Source organism: Haliotis cracherodii, unplaced genomic scaffold (assembly GCF_022045235.1).
Source record: "Haliotis cracherodii isolate W230 unplaced genomic scaffold, xgHalCrac1.p SCAF_1, whole genome shotgun sequence".
In the NCBI taxonomy this organism is placed as follows: domain Eukaryota; kingdom Metazoa; phylum Mollusca; class Gastropoda; order Lepetellida; family Haliotidae; genus Haliotis; species Haliotis cracherodii.
The window spans coordinates 16,705,672-16,726,205 of record NW_027266264.1 but is presented as its reverse complement, the minus strand read 5'-3'; the positions used below and the strand labels follow the sequence as shown (position 1 = coordinate 16,726,205).

The 20,534-nt window shown below is 41.0% G+C and overlaps 1 protein-coding gene across 1 annotated transcript; it reads right to left on the bottom strand.

Annotated features, from left to right (window-relative positions):
- Positions 1 to 1,333: 1,333 nt before the first annotated feature.
- Positions 1,334 to 4,685, bottom strand: LOC139461025 (nematocin receptor 2-like). Its single transcript, XM_071242515.1, has 2 exons — positions 4,484 to 4,685; positions 1,334 to 2,462 (listed from the first exon to the last, which is right to left on the bottom strand). The coding sequence occupies exon 2, from the start codon at positions 2,428 to 2,430 to the stop codon at positions 1,348 to 1,350; it is 1,083 nt and encodes a 360-aa protein (XP_071098616.1). The 5' UTR covers positions 2,431 to 2,462; positions 4,484 to 4,685; the 3' UTR covers positions 1,334 to 1,347.
- Positions 4,686 to 20,534: the final 15,849 nt, after the last annotated feature.

The window sequence follows — 20,534 nt, the reverse complement described above, 5'->3', positions numbered from 1 at the left end:
ATGGGTTGCTGAAGACCTATTCTACCCCGGAATCTTCACGGGCCTCCAGACACGACTAAATACAGGCAACAATGATAGAGCAGGACTGTAACAACAACCAACAAATAGAACCATACACAAGCGACTGGGAAGGCAACACACTAAAAGGACTTACATCCGCCCTAAGGTTTTCCTTTGTCGAGAGCATATTGTGCATACTTGTAGAATGCGAGAAGCTCGATCGTTATAGCGGGGTGCTATGATTAGATCATTGTGCGTCTAACGCAACTTGACATTGTCGACATTTCATAAATTGTTCCTAATATAAACCGCGGGGCTAAAGAAAGTATACACTTGAAAACTATGTGTTAGCCAAAATGTACAAACAGTATCAAAACGTTACTAGGTTGCAACAGTCGAAACACTGTAAACCGAAACACAGCTTTGTCACCCGTTTCAAATACATCACCATCGAATAAATACCAATTGCAAACAACTTGAACAGCATTATCAGTTTTATCACGAAACCAAAAGCAAATTTGTGGAACGGAAATAACGTAATTGATTTTATTACTGTTTGCTTTATTTTCCAAATTGGGTCATTTTATTCTACATGTGTCCTTACTCTCACGTATCACGACCAAGGACCGCAGTTGGTTCCGTTTTCACGATTTACTTCCTGCCTTAGTCGATAACCTTGATATATTATTCCATCTGTGAATGGTGCTTGGGTCTAATTTCTTATATGCACATGTACGTATTCATATTAAAAATCGAAAGAAATATTATTTAATATGCAAACTCTGGGTCTTTTTTATTCAAAACTCATGGTGATACTACCTGAAATATTTATGTCACAAAGATGTTCCAATTCCACACCACGATTATGATATGATATGATATGATATGATATGATATGATATGATTCCATCTCTCATACCACTTGCATTTGCGTCCAACAAATGGCGGCGCTCAGTCAAGACGATCTGATCGAATCAGACGACGGACACCTGCATGTTGAAATCCATTTTGTTTACTAACCGGATTTCAATTTTTTTAGGCGATTTTGGTTTGACTATGCAGAGCCAAAATGTAACTCCGGAATACAAGTCTAGTTAGGCAAGGGTGACAACTAGACTTTAATAGTCAGTTAACTTCCTTGCCTCGGGAAGATGATCAAATAATGTCATATATGTTCAGTCCTTTAGGACCTAGAAAAACTATATCGTGTATTTCAACATATCTATTTTTCATTTTTATTTACTTGTTTTATGACTGTAAAACTATCACCAGCGACATTGGATAAGGAAATACAAACATATCATGTATGGTGTTCCAGAAATTTATTGTAAGGCATTAAACGTAACACTATCGTCTTTTCCAAAAACATTTGAAAATACCGACATTAAAACACTCTTGTCGAAACCTTAGGCTCATGAATCCGAACACTAAAGGGTTAATCGCTGAACTGATGAAGTACGACCGAATTAGGATGTTGTACGTCACAAACCATACCCCATTAGGATGAAATGTCAAAGGTAGAAAACTGCGCACCGCCATGATTACAGCAAAGGGGAGATAACTCAGTATGAAGGCAAAGGTCACCGTAAAAGCAATGACGGTTATGCGTTTTCCCCGGATTGATTTGTGCTTTGGGTTTCCTACATCTGGTACTTCTTCATCTTGAAAATCGGAATTGGTGCTTGAAATATTCCCTCTCTTTGAATTTTCATGGAGAACAAATTGTGTGTTGTTACAGGTGTTCTTTTTATGTTTCCGTATTTCTCTCCAAACGTGGATATACATATAGCATATAGCCACAGATATAAGTAACATGACACTTCCTCCAAATATCTGGTAAATAAAGGGGAATATTGAACCCTTCATACTGTCACTTGTTGTACAATCGTGTCCATACAGTCCATCTATGCTTGTTTTCACTGTTTGTTTTCCATATATTAACAAAGCTGGTAAAGAAAAAAAGATGGCAGCAGCAGTTGCTGTGGCAACATACTTCCTGGAGTCCCTAAATGTCATTTGAATTGACATGGGCTTACACACCCGTTTGTATCTGTCTATTGTAATGATCAGCAACACAAAGGCTGAGTCGATGTTGGGAAATGCTACAATAAAGCGAAATATTTTACATGTTACCTCACTCTCAAAGAGGTAAAAATAACGCATGTCCATGATTTCGAAGGGCATGGCCAACGTGCAGTTCACCAAGTCCAGTGCCGCGAGGAAGACGAGAAGAAACGTATTGACAGACAAAGGGATCTTTCTTGTGAATATGTAGCACACTAAAATGTTCCCAAAGAATCCAGTCACCATTATAAATCCTACAAATGCCATGGCAGGGATTAGAGTCTTTGTCATGTTTTCGTTTTCCTCCCACAAGAGGTCCTCCTTTGATACTGAATCATTTGGTTGGCTGAAGTTGAATGCCGTCATGATGGCTTTCAGAGATGATGCCTTGAAAATGTCTGGAACCGGGAAATATGTTTCTTAAGTAAACACACCAACATGTAACATTTGCATTTGGACAAATATGACAAACGTAATAGGAGGCAAAACATCGACTGTAATAAAAAATAGTAGTTAAAAACTAAAGAGATGTGAAAAACATAAATGATAAACAATAATACAAGTGGGAAATGTGTAGGAAAGTAGGAACTTGTTGGACCTCAGTATTCACGCAGAATGCTGTAGTTCTGAAGAACCAACCAATCACACAATCAGAAGAATGTCAGACATATCCATACATGTACCGTTGTTGTTGGAGCTAAATGCTTGTGGAATAGTAAGTTGTGGTAATTTAAGTGACCCCGGAGCACAAGCAGACCACTTGTGATAATTTTGATAATTTAGTGATAATTTTGATTGTGACATAAACCTTATGACATATCAGGTAGAACTGTTGAATAAAACTAGGTCATATGATTTATGTTCGATATGGCCACAGTTGAAGTTAAGTGAAGACTGTAATAGAAATCGCCAATCTAGCAAAATGTTAGTCCTGCGCCATGTCTACTGTGGAATATATAAAAGTCTAGATCAAACTGAACCAAGTCTAGTTTCCTTTGTTCCACAACAGAAAATAACTGAAGAGGAAAGGTTCTCTTAAAAAAAATTTTTAATGTTTTCATAACAAAGTGTTAGTCCAGCAAAATATCACCACACACCGTCATTAACGTAACAATGCTATTGTACATGCGTGGGCTTCTAAATATGCAATGGCATACACAATTAAGCATTGAAACATTCGAGAATTCGAGACTATATTTTTAATAAAAATGAATATATCTAAGATTGAGAGCATTTTTACATGATCAATGTAAATACGTCTGCATAATTACATTAATTTCTACCCGTGAAGATCCGGGGTAGAATAGGTCTTCAGGAACCCATGCTTGCCGTAAAAGGCGACTATGCTTGTCTTAAAAGGCGACTAACGGGATCGGGTGGTCAGGTTCGCTGACTTGGTTGATGCATGTCATCGATCCTAATTGCGTGGATCGATGTTCATGATGTCAATCACTGGATTGTCTTGTCCAGACTCGATTATTTACAGACCGCCGTCATACAGCTGGAATATTGCTGAGTGCGGCGTTAAACAAAAAAACAAACAAAAAAACATTAATTTCTCAATCACTTTTGCAAATTTACAAGGAATCTTACATTATATACTTCAAGGCCTGAGGTTAAGCCGCAAATGAATGCAAGAAGTATTCATCACACGTATCTCCATTAACCTCTGTTGTACCATTATGAAACAGATGCCACGGTTTCTGAATCAAGTGAAGATGCAGCGTGTCTAAGTTCATTTTATCATAAGCTCGTCACTGTTGCTTTGTTTGCACTCACTGGTAAAGCGCGACGGCCTGTAAATTATCGCATCTTGACCAGAAAAAACCCAGTGATCGATACCATGAGCAACGATCCATGTCATAGGGGTACGATGCAGCTCCATCCACCAAGTCACCGAGTCTGACCACCCGATTTTATCGAAAGAAAACAAATTGCCCCAGAAAAGTCTTAAAAAATAATCATGCTTCAGACATAATTGAAAATAAAGATTTGTCGCCACCAAAAAATACATTGTAGCAGGTGTCTCTTTAAAGAAATTATTCAAGCTCAAAGTTGTTAAAAAATATCTGTTTTTGCAACTCTAGATGAAAAATGATCTAATCTCTATACGAAATTCATACAAAATCCGAAAAGCATAGCTTGCTGGGAATAATGTCTCACCCGGAATCCCATGTAATAGAATCAAAGACTATTCAACTTTATTCTTGAAAATGACCCGATTCCTTAAATAATTAAGATGGTTTGTTTAATCAATTTATCACCCCATTGTAATATCAAAGTTTTGACTTCATGCATCGATATCTTTTTAAAACAAACACACACTCTTCTTTCCAAAATTAGTATTCAGCTCCATAGTATTCTGATGTAAACGATGCATACATGCACAAGGCAGAAATAGTTTAGTACCACGACTTACCTTCATATTAGATCGGAATCCTAATCCCAAATCGATAACCATGTTCTTTCCTCTATCGCTGCTTGCATAATGATAGTCCCTAATTGTTGTGTGTCCTGTTGTTATGAGTTCGGGTAATATCCTGATCTCATCTCATATAAAGCAGCAAATCACGTCCATGATTTCATCTCGTGAGACTCCACGAGACTAGTCATCCATGACTGTATCTGCATGCTTGCAGTAGAGCCAAGTCTTGGTACAAGGCAGACTGATTTAACAGTTGAGAGGAAGTTCATTCAGTTCTTACAATGTCATAAAACTTCAGCGTAGCGCTGTCTGCATAGCTGTATACACAGGCCCCTCGACATAACGCAGGATGTTATTAAATGAACTCATTTCAGAGAGAGACGTGCCTCGTATTATACACATGCTGCGTTATGTTCCTGGATGTACATCAGACGTTACTCGACAATATTCCCTCACTATAACGCAGATTTTTACATTTCAGAAAATGATTGAAGCTGAAGGGGTGTCAAACCTGCCAAGGTATTTACGTTGCTTAACAATGTTTTCATAGCTGTTGCTGATAGAACAAAGTCATTGGATAAAACATAGAGGTTCAGTCTTGTTTACATTTCCGTTTTCATGAACCAGGTAGGGAGTTGGACTTGTTGACTTGGAGTTGGCGATGCTTTGAACAGTATTATTATTACGTTATATCAGGGCGTGTCAGTTAAGTCTCTGTTTGTTTGTTTGTTTGTTTGTTTGTTATGTAACGCCATATCAGCATTATGCCAGCTATATGACGGCGGTCTGCAAATAATCGAGTCTGGACAAGACAACCAAGTGACTGACATTATGAGCATCGATCTTCGCAGCTGGGATACGATGACATGCGTCAACCAAGTCAGCGAACATGACCACCCGATCCCGTTAGTCGTCTCGTACGAGAAGCATAGTCGCCTCTTAGGGCAAGCGTGGGTTGTTGAAGACCTATTCTATCCCGGATCTTCACGGGTCGTGTTTATTATGGAAGAAAGCCCCGAGCCCCAGCTGGTGTAGGTCTTAGACATTGACCTCATTGGTGACAAAAATAAGAATCATAACGGGGGTGAATCTTGTGTTCTATCTACGATCTTATAATTCTGACACTCCTAATTAAGGGACCTATGGAAGCACATAGATTATTCATCTGTCTCCAGATCCTAAAGACTATATTAAACAAGGAACCCCAGCCAAGTCTAGAGTGATTTATATTGCCTATGATCTGAAATTAAGCATTGTTCTGGGCTCCATTTGAATTTTACTTTTTTTGTGGATATATTTTTTTACTAAGCCTAAATGTTGGTGAAAACGCGTATCTACTCATTCGTGTACCTATATACTTCATCCTTGTACCCAGGCTCGCTGACTTGGTTGATGCATGTCATCGTATCCCAATTGCGTGGATCGATGCTCATGATGTCAGTCATTGGATTGTCTGGTCCAGATTCGATTATTTACAGACCGCCGTCACATATCTAGAATATTGTTGATCGCGGCGTTAAACAACAACAACAACAACAACAACAACATTCTTGTACCAGTGTATAATGAACGTTATATTTATGGAAACATTATAATTGGTAAGATTCGTTGGCGGTTTGAGATATCTTTACACGTGTTAATTGTTAAATGATTAACAATACTAAACAAATGAAATTCATCTCGCTTTTGCTTACACAATGAATACAAGGAGCAAAATAAGGTTTTCCCGTGGCTTAACAACAATGTCAATTACAACATACCACATATCAAATTATTTCTATGATGGTTGCGGTCATTGCGTCGACTTAAGAGCGCATCCTGTCGATATGCTGTGGGTTACAAATGTCGCCGGAATATCGCTGTAGGTTACACACAGCCAAATGTTTTCCCATAGACTTCTATAGTAACGTTATATCTTTTAAAAAAATAACTAGGCATTCAACAGCCAGTACATTTACATATATGCACAGTCTGGCCTTAAAGCTGCAATAAAAACACAAATTTTGGCTAGGTTAGTCAGCTCATTTTCCGAGTACAGGAAGCTAAACACACCAACCCCAGTTCCGCACCAAATGTCGCCTACTTGAAAATATCTGTGCTCACATAAAGCACAAGTCATCTTGTTAAAAAAGTCAGCACCAAATATGGAAAAATATGGGCAGTTTTAATTGCTGGATGGATGTACATTTAAAAGACATAAAAATCTTACACGATATCATCCAATCACAGCCTGCAGATGTCTCTTGATCTGTACTGAAGGCCCTACGAAAACCGCACTGTCACAACCAGTTCTGATTTGGTGTAGTAGAACCTGTAATGTTGCTGTCTAAAGCGTAAGTAATAGTTCCCATGCACACAAACATCATTACGGTCAGTGTAAGAATTATTTGGATTAACTTGGTTAACTTGGTTAATTGTGTGGCATCGTACCCCGACGGCGTGCTACAAAATGTTGTTTTAGTACAGGCATACAATTAGTTTATAAATAATCATATTTTTTTACGTTATATGCTGAGTGCTTAACTGTTTTATGTGTCTATACACAAAGAATTGAACTGGGTTTTCATTTGGGAGTGACTTCAAAGTAAGTTGCTTGTGAAAGACTTGGTGAAATACGAACCCCTATGATTTCATGTGTAGAATAGATTCAAGCATGATTTTATGGTAAGATGAGTGGCCAGGCTTGTTGTGTGTCATCATATCCCGACGGCACGGATGGGTGCTCATGACATCAACAACTAGTTTGCTAACCCAGATCGCTTCTTCATACCGACGTTATATACTGGAATATTCCTCTCTTAAAACAACTCTCGTTCATTCACGGGTGTATTTTAAATGAAGAGTCACATTAACTACAACTTTGGGGTAGACATGTTAAAACCCTCTTCTGCGTGGTCATAGAAAGCTTATCTGAACAAAAGGATGTCTATTTTGCGAGTCTTCGAATGAACATGTTTAGCTTACTACGCTTCGTCGATGTTATAACGGGGTTTCTCGAAGAACTTTGATTTTAGCGTAAAAAGGGTAATGTACTTTCCATCTGTCCAAATATTTCACGCCGAGAATTTGCAAGCAGGTCTCATCATAACGTTTCAAGCTGACGGTAACGTTAAATCGCGCCTCAGAGTATACATGTAATGTACAAAGATAGACATCCATGGTTACTTGTCTTGTCTGTATAAACACCAAGCCAGAGGAAAAATGTTTCACAAACAACCTACATAATGTTTGAGCTGTGAGACGAACGAAAAACAATTATTATCATTATTATTATCATCATCATCATCATCGTGGTCGTCGTCGTCGTCATCATCTTCATCATCATCATCATTATTATTATTATTTACAAATAAAAATATGCAGCAAAGAGGGTTTGGGTGATCCTGGCACAGTCAGGCTGGTTAGGCTCATCATCATCTCAGGGCCCTTGCCACCTCTACACGCAGCCCAGACAGCGAATGGGACTTCTCCCAGGAAGTGCTGCCTAGACAAACCCACCCAGAACTTTTCGGAGAATGTGGAGACTCCCCAACACTGCAGCCTTCTGCATTACCCAGATTGTCAGAAGGGATGTATTCCTGGTAGCAAACCCGGGTACTCTCCCAATGTCAGTCAACAGAATGGAGGTACCAAACCTAAGGCACCGAGAACAATGTGGAGTCGGATAACTTGGTACTTGGAATGCAAGCGTGTCATTTCGCAAGCGAGGTCCGCATGTTTTTCCTGAATCTTGTCAATCACATTAGTGTCAAAGGGGACAGAAAAATTCAATGATATGAATGATTTCATTGGATTTATCAAAAAGGACAACATCAGTTTTGTTGGCATGGATACGTCTACATATTCCATGGGTGGACCTCTGTGTCAAAACCACAAGCATGGCGAAGACAGTAATAAAATGATCGAGCTACACCATCATGTCGTTTAAGATACTGTGTCTGTGCCAAAGCTGGGCATTCACTGACAATGTGTTGGACAGTCTCATTAAATTCATTCCATAATCTACATTTCATATTTACATTTTGATGCAAAATCACACATTGCCGGTTTCGAGTGGGAAGTGACTGGTCCTGAGCAGCAAACAGAAAGCCTTCTGTTTCCCTATTCAGGCCAGCCGACCTCATCCAAGCGAAGGACTCTGTATGGTTGCTGACCCTCTCCACACACTGCACATTAACTCGATGCAGTGGTTGTTCAGATAGCCTCTTCTTTAAACACTGAGTCTGGGCCGACTTTATATGGCATTTCGCTTGGTTGACACTCATTTCAGTACCGTCCAGCAGTACAGAGCTATCAACAAACTTTACACTGACATTGAGATTATGTCCCACATCCTTGGCTCGTTTACGAAAACTGTGGAATGCCTTGTTTTCATCATGAGCCTTGACATGCTTCACAAGAGGATCATCAGACAAATAAATATGTACAAAGTGCACAAAACAATTCTACCATGAAGAGCCCCAACATTGATCAAACCACGCCCTCCCATAATGATTGGTAAATATAAGCGATTGAGGGAAGATCGAGGGTGGTGGGATAATTATTGTTATGATTAGAACAGTATTGACTTTACTAATCACTCTTACATACATCACCAACACGAACTAAAAGAAAAGTACTTGCAGATGTAGTATTTAAAGCCCTCTTGACCAAGGTCACTGCTAAATATAACCGCTCGCAGTCACCTGACAGTCTATTCTTACCCGGATTGTAACCTGGAGATCAAAACTCAATAATGATGTTTTCCGCTAAGAAAATGGACAATTCTCGAAAAGAGCGCTTTGGAATTTCTGTCATTACTGAAAAAATATTTACACTTTTGAAAAAAACAAAGTTAGTTTACTGCACTGACTCTTGGGTGTAGTTGATAGAGTGTCTGCCCGGAGAGAGGAAGGTCGGTGGTTCGACCCCAGGCCACGTCATAGATGGTATTTGATGTTACCCTGGCTGGCTGGCGGCATTAAGGAGCTAAAACTACTGGTCGGTTCGTAGTCAGTACACTGTGTCTGAAAAGGGTATTCATGTTAAACTGCAGCATGGTGTCTCATTGAGCTAGCACTATAAACCGGCATTAGTCAGGACTAGTATAAGCAGCAATACCCCCCCCCCCCCCCCCCCCCACACACACACACACACATGCACGTCGCTATGTTAGTGCAATCTTGAACGCGACATTAAACCCCATTCGCCTCACCCACTGACAGCATCGACTTGCCTCTTGAGTGGGTGTCTTTGTTTAAAAAACCGAATTCGAAGAAGCTAAATAACAACTATATAGTGTTGGTTCTACTCGGTTGGTGCGGCAGACGGTGATGTAAGGATAACCATGGAACCGTAGAGATAAAACTGACAAACATTTACTTCTAACTCCTTGTGTTCGATCGAACTCGTTAAGCTAATTATGATATCATCTGAAGCCACCATCCCAGAACACACAGAAAACCCTGCTGCGCCGTGCACGAAAACCAACACCCTAAATATGTTTTGTTACTTTCGATTATATTTCTTAAGATTTTGCAAACACAACTTCTTTCTTAGTAGGGAGCATTTGAGTTTCAAGGTTTTAGATCTGTAATAAAATAATTTTATTTTCCGGTAGACAACCACACAAAAGTATATGATAAATAGGATATTTTGTGTTTCTCGTGAAATATGTTTCTCTCAACCCGTGACGGGTAAAAAGGAGATATTTAAATCGAGTGCTCACTGATCCATTGACCGGGGTGATAATGGTGTAGCGCTATGAGTATTCACTTGGTGAATGGAATCTGGCGCATATTGTTGTTGTTGTTGTTCTTCTTCTTCTTCTTCTTCTTGTTATTATTATTATTATTATTATTATTATTATTATTATTATTATTATTATTATTATCATGAGTGACACATAATATATATATATATATATATATATATCCGACAGGCTGTTTACATCGGGAATGGAACGGACGTCCGTCCGGGCTACTATCCGCCCTGTTTCCATTGCGGATCTTAGCCCTGAAGCCAGCGACAACGTATCTGTATGCTGGAAACTCTGCATGTAGAGTAACCAAGAGATAATTTTACAAATTAGTATTTGTGTGTTTTAAGTGAGTTCAGTGTTGGGCTTTAATTAGGACTAAAAAACCGAAACAGCCCAAATATATTCATACAACTTCGCATACAAACTGACTAGTGGTCTGGTGTGTTCGCCTGAGGATCGGCAGTGTGGTGACTACGAATGACTATTTTTAGCAGCATGTGCAGCGTACACGTACATCACCAACACGAACTAAAAGATAAGTACTTGCAGATGTAGTATTTAAAGCCCTCTTGACCAAGGTCACTGCTAAATATAACCGCTCGCAGTCACCTGACTGTCGATTCTTACCCGGATTGTAACATGGTGATCAAAACTCAGTGGTCATGTTTACCGCTAAGAAAATGGACATTTCTGGAGAAGAGCGCTTTGGAATTTCTGTCATTACTGAAAAATATTTACTCTTTTGAAAAAAAAAACAAGTTAGTTTACAGCACTGTACTGCACTGTTTACTGACTGTAGTTGATAGAGCGTCTGCCCGGAGAGAGGAAGGTCGGTGGTTCGACCCCAGGCCACGTCATACCAAGACGTTAAAAGATGGTATTTGATGTTACCCTGGCTGGCGCGGCATTAAGGAGTTAAAAGGACTGGTCGGCTCGTAGTCAGTACACTGTGTCTGAAAAGGGTATTCATGTTAAACTGCGGCATAGTATCTCATTGAGCTAGCACTATAAACCGGCATTAGTCCGGACTAGTAGAAGCAGCCATACATCACCCCCCCCCCCCCCCCCCCCGCCCCCCCAACCCCTCAACCCACACCCCTCACCCCGCCACACACACACACACACACACGCGCGTCGCTATGTTAGTGCAATCTTGAAGGCGACTTTAAACCCCATTCGCCTCACCCACTGACAGCATCGAACCGACTTGCCTCTTGTGTGGGTGTTTTTGTTTAAAAAACCGAATTCGAAGAAGCTAAATAACAACTATATAGTGTTGGTTCTACTCGGTTGGTGCGGCAGACGGTGATGTAAGGATAACCATGAAACTGTAAAGATAAAACTGACAAACATTTACTTCTAACTCCTTGTGTTTACGGAAGGAGTTTAGCCCCAAGTGGACACAGGGATTGACTATAGCAGCTGTTCGATCGAACTCGTTAAGCTAATTATGATATCATCTGAAGCCACCATCCCAGAACACACAGAAAACCCTGCTGTGCCGTGCACGAAAACCAACTTCTTGAGATAATTATAAACCTTGGTGTCTCATTTGATCTCTCTTAAATCTCACAAACAGGTAGCTATTTTCAGCTTGACAACCACAATGTGTAATGAGGGTTCTTATCACTTCACACATGTCTTCACGTCGTGAGCTCAAACTTTTAGTCATAGGTCGGCAGGTTCGTGTTGCTCTTGAAAGTACGTTGTCTTATATATTGATGTCCCCTTGTGAAGATTCGGGTTAGAATTGGCCTTCAGCATCCCACGCTTGTCGTAAGAGGCGAAAAACGGGATCGTGGGGTCACCTTGATGCTTTTCGTCGTATGCCAATTGTGTAGAGCGGTCAAGACTCGTTGACTTGGTTGGTGCATTTCTTTGTATCCCAAATGCGTGGATGGATGCTCATGATTTCAATTACTTGATTGGCTAATCCAGACTTGACTATTTACATACCGCCGTAATTAATTACAAATAAAGTGTTTGTTTGTTTGTTGTTTAACGCCACACTCTGGAGTATTCCAGTTAAATTGTTTGTTTGTTTGTTGGTTAACGCCGCACTCAGGAGTATTCCAGTTAAATTGTTTGTTTGTTTGTTTGTTGTGTAACGCCGCAATCCGCAATATTCCAGCTATATGACGGCGGTCTGTAAATAATCGAGCCTGGGTCAGACAATCCAGTGATTCACACCATGAGCATCGATCTACCCAGTTGGGATACGATGACATGCATATCAGCCGAGTCTCCGAGCCAGACCACCCGACCCCGTTTGTCGCCTCTTACGACAAGCATGGGTTGCTGACGATCAATTCTAACCGGGATCGTCAGTTAGTTTGTAAATGAATGAGTGAGTAAGTTTAGTTTAACGCCGCTTTGGCGGTACTTCAAAGGTGTGGCAGTAGTATGTCGGAACGAAGCCCGAACATTTGCAGGACCGGTTACTGCTAAACAAACTCGAGAAAATAAAAACAAAAAAGACGTGGATGGGATTCATTTTCACTGCACGTGACGTGATGCGGTGCAAGTGGAGTCCGTGGTCTACTTGTATTCGTCAATGTGCCACGGCAACTTGCCAACGAACAATCCTTCCACCTCTGCTGATATTATTGGTTATGGGGAGTGAGCAAGTGAGTGTGGTTTTACGCCGCTTTTAGCAATATTCCAGCAATATCACGCCGGGAGACACCAGAAATTGACTTCACACATTGTGCCCATGTCGGGAATCGAACCCGGTCTTCGGCTTTAACCACAAGGCTAGCCGACCGCCCTATTTGGTTATGGTGTCTTTAGTTGCCGTATACGGTGTGATATTTAGTTATCAGAGAAATATTTTTTTCTGCTAACCTAATATAACGCCGTAAACTGCAGCTAAAGACACTATAACGAATTTATTATGCCAAAAATGTACACCATTTGGTATCTTCATCGCACATGTGATGTCAAAATAAAAACTTGACACTTACAACTGGTATAAAATGACAATCGTTAACAATGGAATATATAATGCATTAAATGTGGACGTTTCAACAGGTATTATAGCTAAATGGATATAATTGTCATAAAATTGCCCGCATGTTATCAGAAGTCTGTGGGCCACTGTAGTGGGTTGGTTGGTTGGTTGTTTAACGCCGCACTCAGCAATATCCCAGCTATATGACGGCGGTCTGTAAATAATCGAGTCTGGACCAGACAATCCAGTGATTGATATTATGATCATCGATCCACGCAATTAGGACATGCATCAACCAAGTCAGCGAGCCTGACCACTCGATCTCGTTAGTCGCCTCTTACGACAAGCATAGTCGCCTTTTACGGCAAGCATGGGTTGCTGAAGACTGGTTGCTACTCTACCCCGGCGCTTCACGGGTCGCGGCCATTGTAACTTCAGCAATCTTGCTTGTGACGTCATTCAATTTTAAGTTCGATGGCGTTGCTGTTTGTTTATCAGTCAGCTCCGTTGTGAGTTTTAAGTAGTAAAATTGTAAATATCTGACATAGTGTTTTCGGCATCCATACAAAATAATACCAAAAAGGAATTGTCATTTCTGCATTGACTGGGATCGACTTGTGTGGAAAGAATGAGATACTGCAGAAATGTGCTGAAGAGATAGGAAAATCGCAAAAAACACAACCACGTGAGAGCCTGGCGCCGAAACACGCCAGCATAACATGCATGTGCAACATAACATGTTGGGTTATGAAAACGTTTGTTTTTCTTTTCTATGCCATCACAATCTTACAGCAAGTGAACAGCGAATACATGCCACGACTGACGGGAAGCCAAACGCAGCAACGCCATCGGTCGACTGCAAACAGGAGAAACATCTTCAGCTGTAGCCAGGTTTTACCACGTAGCACCAACCACCATTACAAGACTGGAACCGTTATCAGATTCACGGGACAGCGTCATGACCTTCCCAGATCCGGTAGACCATCTATCACTACTTGAACACAGGACAGATTCATACGGCTACGTCACTGAAGTGAAAGAACGGCTACCTCGACAACTACGGCAAAACCAGGATTGCGTAGGATATCAGCCTAGACAGTGAGGAACCGTTTACACGCTGAAGGTATTCGTGCTGGACGACCATATTGACGCACCTGCATCGTCGGCTGCGACTTCAATGGTGCCTAGGTCACAGAGTATGACCACAACTGCGATGGAGACAAGTGTGGTTTAGTGACGAGTCACGTTTTTGCTTCGCCGTGCGGATGGTAGACGTCGTGTTTACAGGCGTCGCGGGGAACGTTATACACGGAACTGCATACAGGAAGTGGACAGATGGTGATGTTGTGGTGATGTGTTCAGCCATCTCCTACACTGGTAGAACAGGCTTGCAAGTTTGGGGGAATTTATTGGCACAACGGGTACGTTACACGGATGAAATTCTTCGGCCACACGTCCTCCCCATTATGCAACATGCGAACGCCCGACCTCATACGGCAAGACAGACAACAGCCTTTTCCAGGAATCGCAGCACCCAGGCCCCCCAGGTCTCATGCACTGGATCAACGACACCGAGCACGGCAGCAACAACCACAGAACCTCCAACATTTGGCTCAAGCACTGCAGGCAGGGTGGGTGAACATTCCCCAGGCCACAATTCGGGATCTGATTGCTTCCATGGGACGACGAAGCCAGTCATTTATGGACTCTAATGGTGACCATACAAGATATTGGGAACAGATGACCTCCACCTTGACCACCTACAGTTCCATGTATGCCACATGGGACCTGGGTCAAAGACAGCGATGTGTGCCAATTTTGAACAATCGACTGATTATTTATATGGTTTTTATAACATACAACTATATTTGCAGTTTATATTTCTTTAATCATAAATGCGTAGCATGCTGTATGTTAAACCCCATTTAACCTCCCGTAACCTCACCTCGTCACAGTGTGACGTAATAAGACTATAGGGGTCTATTTCCGATGTGTTACATTATCAGTACTACATAATTTGTTCTATTGATCACTTAATGGTGAGACTGTTTAACTTTCTTGTCAAAGTGCATTCAACATGCAAATATAAATATTCTGTTTCTTGAACAGTAACATCCAGTAAGACCCGTGGAAATCCTGGTTAGAATAGGTCTTCAGCAACCCATGCTTGCCGTAAAAGATGACTTTTCTTGTCGTAAGAGGCGTCTAAAGGGATCGGGTGATCTGGCTCGCTGACTTTGTTCAAGCATGTCATCGTATCCCAATTGCGTGGATGGATGCTCATGATGTCAATCACTGGATTGTCTTGTCTAGACTCTATATGTTACAGACCGCCGTCATATAGCTGTAATATTGCTGAGTGCGGCGTTAAACAACAAACAAACAAATTAACCCAACTCACTCACTCCTTGCGACTTAATCACATCTGTTCCATCCATTTCAGTCCTTGTGCTCGTTGTTTGGACATTGTTGACCCCTTCGCCTAATTAATAGTCAAGAGTTAAAATAGTATAGCTTGAGTATTGTGCGGCGTTAAACAACAAACAAACAAAACAACTTGAAACTGTATCTTGGCCACCAAATGTTTTATCCTTAGCAAATGTTATGTATTATCAAATATTAGTATACAGTCAAATACCATTGTGTCGAACTTTGATGTGTCGAACTTCGGTTATCTCGAAGTAAGAGCTTGATCACAGCGTATTCCTTCTTTATTCATCATTTTCGGTTGTGTCGAACATCGGATAGATCGAATTATTTGCGTAGGTCCCTTCAACTTCGACATAACTGGGCCTGAAATCAAATTGTTACATTTACTCTGCAATTTGAACCGTGTGTATCTTATTAACACGTCCTGGTGTATCCACTTCTATCCATTGGAGGCATTGGTGGCCTAGCCGTCCAAGGCGACGGAACTTGCTCTGTAGGGTAACGCCAGAACCCTATGGTCGTGGGTTTGAATCCCGGTTCGTCCTAATCATGTGTCTTGGTCTGAAAGCATCATACCCCTGCTCGTGAGTTCACCAAAGTGGTAAAACGTGTAAGGCCTGCATCGCCTCGGGATGTCCTCCCACATCAAGCTGGCGTCCCGTGACGTTACGGACATTCAGTTCATAGTTGCGTAAAACCAAACTCACTCACTCACTCATTTCTGTCTCGTGGACAGTCCATAACATAATCACGGTAATCGATCATACTGTATTTTGAATACATCTGCACTTCCTACTCACCATTTGGTTTTACATCACTGAAAATGAATTGTACAATTTGGACACTTTCAGTTGTACTAATCTGAACAAATTAGTGTAAAAGTGCACAATGTATGACTGACAAGGAAACTGTTTGCCTCTTTACCTCAAAGGAAGCACACGCTGTGACCTTGACCGTTGATCGATACAAAGAGGATATGTAGTGTGACGTCACGGCCCATTTAATCAACAATGGCGACTATTGCTTTTTGAGTGAGTGAGTGAGTGAGTGAGTCAGTGAGTGAGGTTTAACGCCTGTTTTCAGGTAAATCACGCTGTGTCAGCCTAATCTGGAAGGGCATTTCCAGATAGGACTCTTCGACTCCCATATTCACCTTTATAATAGTTCTAGGTTTGTCAGCACTATACCCGTGTTCGTGGGCTTTACCAAAGTGGTTAACGTCCAAGAACTGAATCACTTCGGAATTTCCTCCTACATCAATATGACTCGCTGTGATATAACTTAAATATTGTTGGCGGTCACACAGACCCTTGAACAAATATATCCAATACAGCCCATGCAAGTCTATAATGCTTTGCAAGTCTAGATTACTCCTGTTTCTGAAAATGAAGAAAGTCTCCGGGCTCCTTTTTATTATATTTAATAACTATAATTAAACAACTTTTTTGGTGTAAATATGTTCATTTCAGAGACTAGATGTTAGTCTAAAACTCGGCCTGCTCTACCGTTAAGATCAGGGTTAGAATTGGTCTTCAATAGCCCATGCTTGTCGTAAGAGACGACTAACGTGATCTGGCGGTCAGGCTCGCTGATGTAAATATCCAAATTGCGTAGATGGATAATCGTGATGTTAATCACGGGATTGCCTGATCCACGGGGGTTTGTAACGTAGTGTCAGTATACTATATAAAAGGAAAGGGGTGCAACGAGGCCAACTCACCAAGTTCGTTCGAGGACGAATTCAACAATATCCACTATATATACCCCTAAAAACCTATATACTCATTTCAAGCCAATACATTTACCTACAAACTGAGACATAGATCAAGAAAATCGAAGCCGTACTGCTGGGGCATACACCGCACTGAAAAAAGCAAGCGATCTGATTGGCTATAAAGAAAATATGCTTACTCGGCATACTGAATGTCACGACTTTTTTCAGTGCGGGGTATGTCATGGTCAAAGTCGTCTATGGCGGACAGGGCACGGTAAGGGGCTTGTGAGACAAATAAATGTACGTAAAAGTCATTATACCCTCAGATGTATGTGTCGCGGAAAGGATGACGAAGGCGGGCTGACAGGTGCCATCGATTCAACGTGTTTTGGCGCGTGGTATTTGTGTACACGATCCAATAAACAAACAAAATCGGTAAGTTGGAGGTTCAAATTCTAACCAGGGATTTGGGCTCGTAATCGAAAGATCTTCTGAAGATGCTAGCTCCAACAGTACATCTATGTCTCATTGTGAAGCTAAATGTAGGGGCTTTAAATATATTTTGTAGCTTGCTATTTTGTTTTGCGTTTCAAGCCCCTGTGGTCTGACCCAGACTTATTTACAAACCGCCGTCATGAAGCTGGGATATTGCTGATTGCGGCGTTAAACAACAAACAAACAAACAAACACTCGGCCTTGTAGACCGCAGGAACACGTGTAAAGAATTTATATGTCTCTTGAGGTCGAGTTAGTCAATATATATAGATTGATATAAACAGTTCCCACTCTATTGCATATAGGCCGAATAAAAATAGCAGTGGATCGAATGCTGTCTGTTTCGGCTAGTGTCATAATATGCCTTAGAATAGGAACTCGAAACAAACGAAGTCCTCCCAAACCGAACACCTTCGTAATAAATGGATGTATGGAAGGTCTGTATGACTCAAATTGTGAAATCATTTGGCTGTGACGTTACGGGGTATTTCGAGTATTTTCATTCAACGAAATCTCAGCCCAGCTCCTATAGATGACGAATGAGTGTAATGTTCCCATATATATTTAGTTGACACGCCGTGCTAGAACTGAAATACCTTTTCAAAACGACACCAAACCCAAATTTGAATAAACATTGTGCATCCTTACGTTCAAACTCTCTAATTTCCCGAGATTTCATTAGCACATCCTTGTGTAGTAAATGCAATGATATGGCCATCCATAATTAAAGGGAAGGATATCCTCGTCCATCCCGCGTTATATATCTTCTCTTATTATATACTTCAGTGTGAATGTTTCTGAAGTTTAGGAAAGTGATATTTTCATTGCAGTGAACATAACACTTGATATTTCACTACAGTGAACACAACACTTGATATTTCACTGCAGTGAACTTAACACTTGATATTTCACTACAGTGAACATAAAACTTGATATTTCACAGGGGGCGGTCGGGTAGCCTAGTGGTTAAAGCGTTCGCACGCCACGCCGAAGACCCGGGTTCGATTCCCGACATGGGTACAATGTGTGAAGCCCATTTCTGGTGTCCCCCGCCGTGATATTGCTGGAATATTGCTAAAAGCGGCGTAAAACCATACTCACTCACTCACTGATATTTCACTGCTGTGAACATAACACTTTGACGGAATTATTGTCATACAAGAGTTACCTCCCCTTAAATTGTTTCCTTATCGTAAGTACTAGTGTCACAACCGTACACACACTGTTGACGTCCTTTTTACGTTAGTTCCACATTGACAAGGCAAAATAATGACAGATGGTCAATTATGCAGTTTGTTAGTCTCTCGAAAATGTTTTCTTATAAACTGCAAATCTCCCATTTAACTCGTTAATCAATACTGTTCGTTTTTGTTACTGGACCAGCGTGTATTCTTTCGCTTCCAACAGCGGTCTCGTAGTCAAGAATTTTTGTGTGTGTATAAGTTGATTTTGTAAATAATCATATCTTCATGTATGATACAGAATTTTCTTGACCCTAGATATATGTTGTTACTTTCGTTTATATTTCTTAAGATTTGCAAACTACTTTCTTAGTCTCAAATACAAGGGGTGGTGAACCGTCCCTGTGTGTCAGGTAGGGAGAATTTACGTTTCAAGGTTTTAGATTAGTAATGTAATTATTTAATTTGCCGGTAGACAACTTCACAAAAAGTATATAATAAATAGGATATTTCATGTGTGGTCCACGGGTGGCCCAGTCGTCTACGGCGCCGCGATTCGCAGTGCAGAGTTGCTTTCCTTGGGCACGTCAGAAACCTATGATTGTGGGTTCGAATCCCGGTTCGCCCCGATTATGTTTCTAGATTTGTCAGCACCATTTTCACGAGTGACACATGAACTTTCCTCTATTTATGACACTTTATGGAAAGAATATATGATACACGGGAATATCGATAATGAGGAGTGGAGGAACTCACGCATTACAGAGTTTTGGCCCTTACGGGGGAGACCTGAAGCAGCATAAAATCACAGTTTAGGATGCATCACAATGCACGAACGTTTGACTTAGCAATCCAGGAGACGGTTCATCAAACTTCTATTTCCCCTATCATTTACCTTGATGAACATTCTCATGTAAAACATGTTTCGCCAGCGGGATTCGAAACCGTGAAGACTTACTTCCGAAGACTTCTGCCTAGGCGACATGGGAGAAAATGTCTGAATTTACTACTAAACATTTACTGACATCAGGACTAATTGTTTATCCGTATATGAACTGCAAAATATGTGTTTTATGCAGTTTTATACAGTATGCTACTGTATGCATTGTAGTATTGGTATGTTCTGGTGATTTGGTGGTAGCTCTTCGATCAACGAAACGAACAGACAGAAAAGAAATGACTATTATCAGGGACATAAATAATAATTATAGGCCCGTTAACATGTAATGTTGAGATGATTGATAAATGTGCTCGAGTTGGTCCAAAATGAAGTATATGCGTGCCCGGAACATGCATTTCATAACCCGAGTCGGCAAAGTGCGAGGCACACGTTCGAAAGGCTCGGGGAACATATTTTACACATAGGCAGATCTAAATGTTGTATGTTGTAGGCAGTACATATTATCTGAGAGAGGATTTTGATATTTTGGACCCCCCCCCACCCCCCCCTTACAAATGCTGGATTCCCCCTTGGTGCACCACGCAGGGGCGACTCACACAGTATCCTCGAAGTTGGCCATAGAGTTTCTGAATAT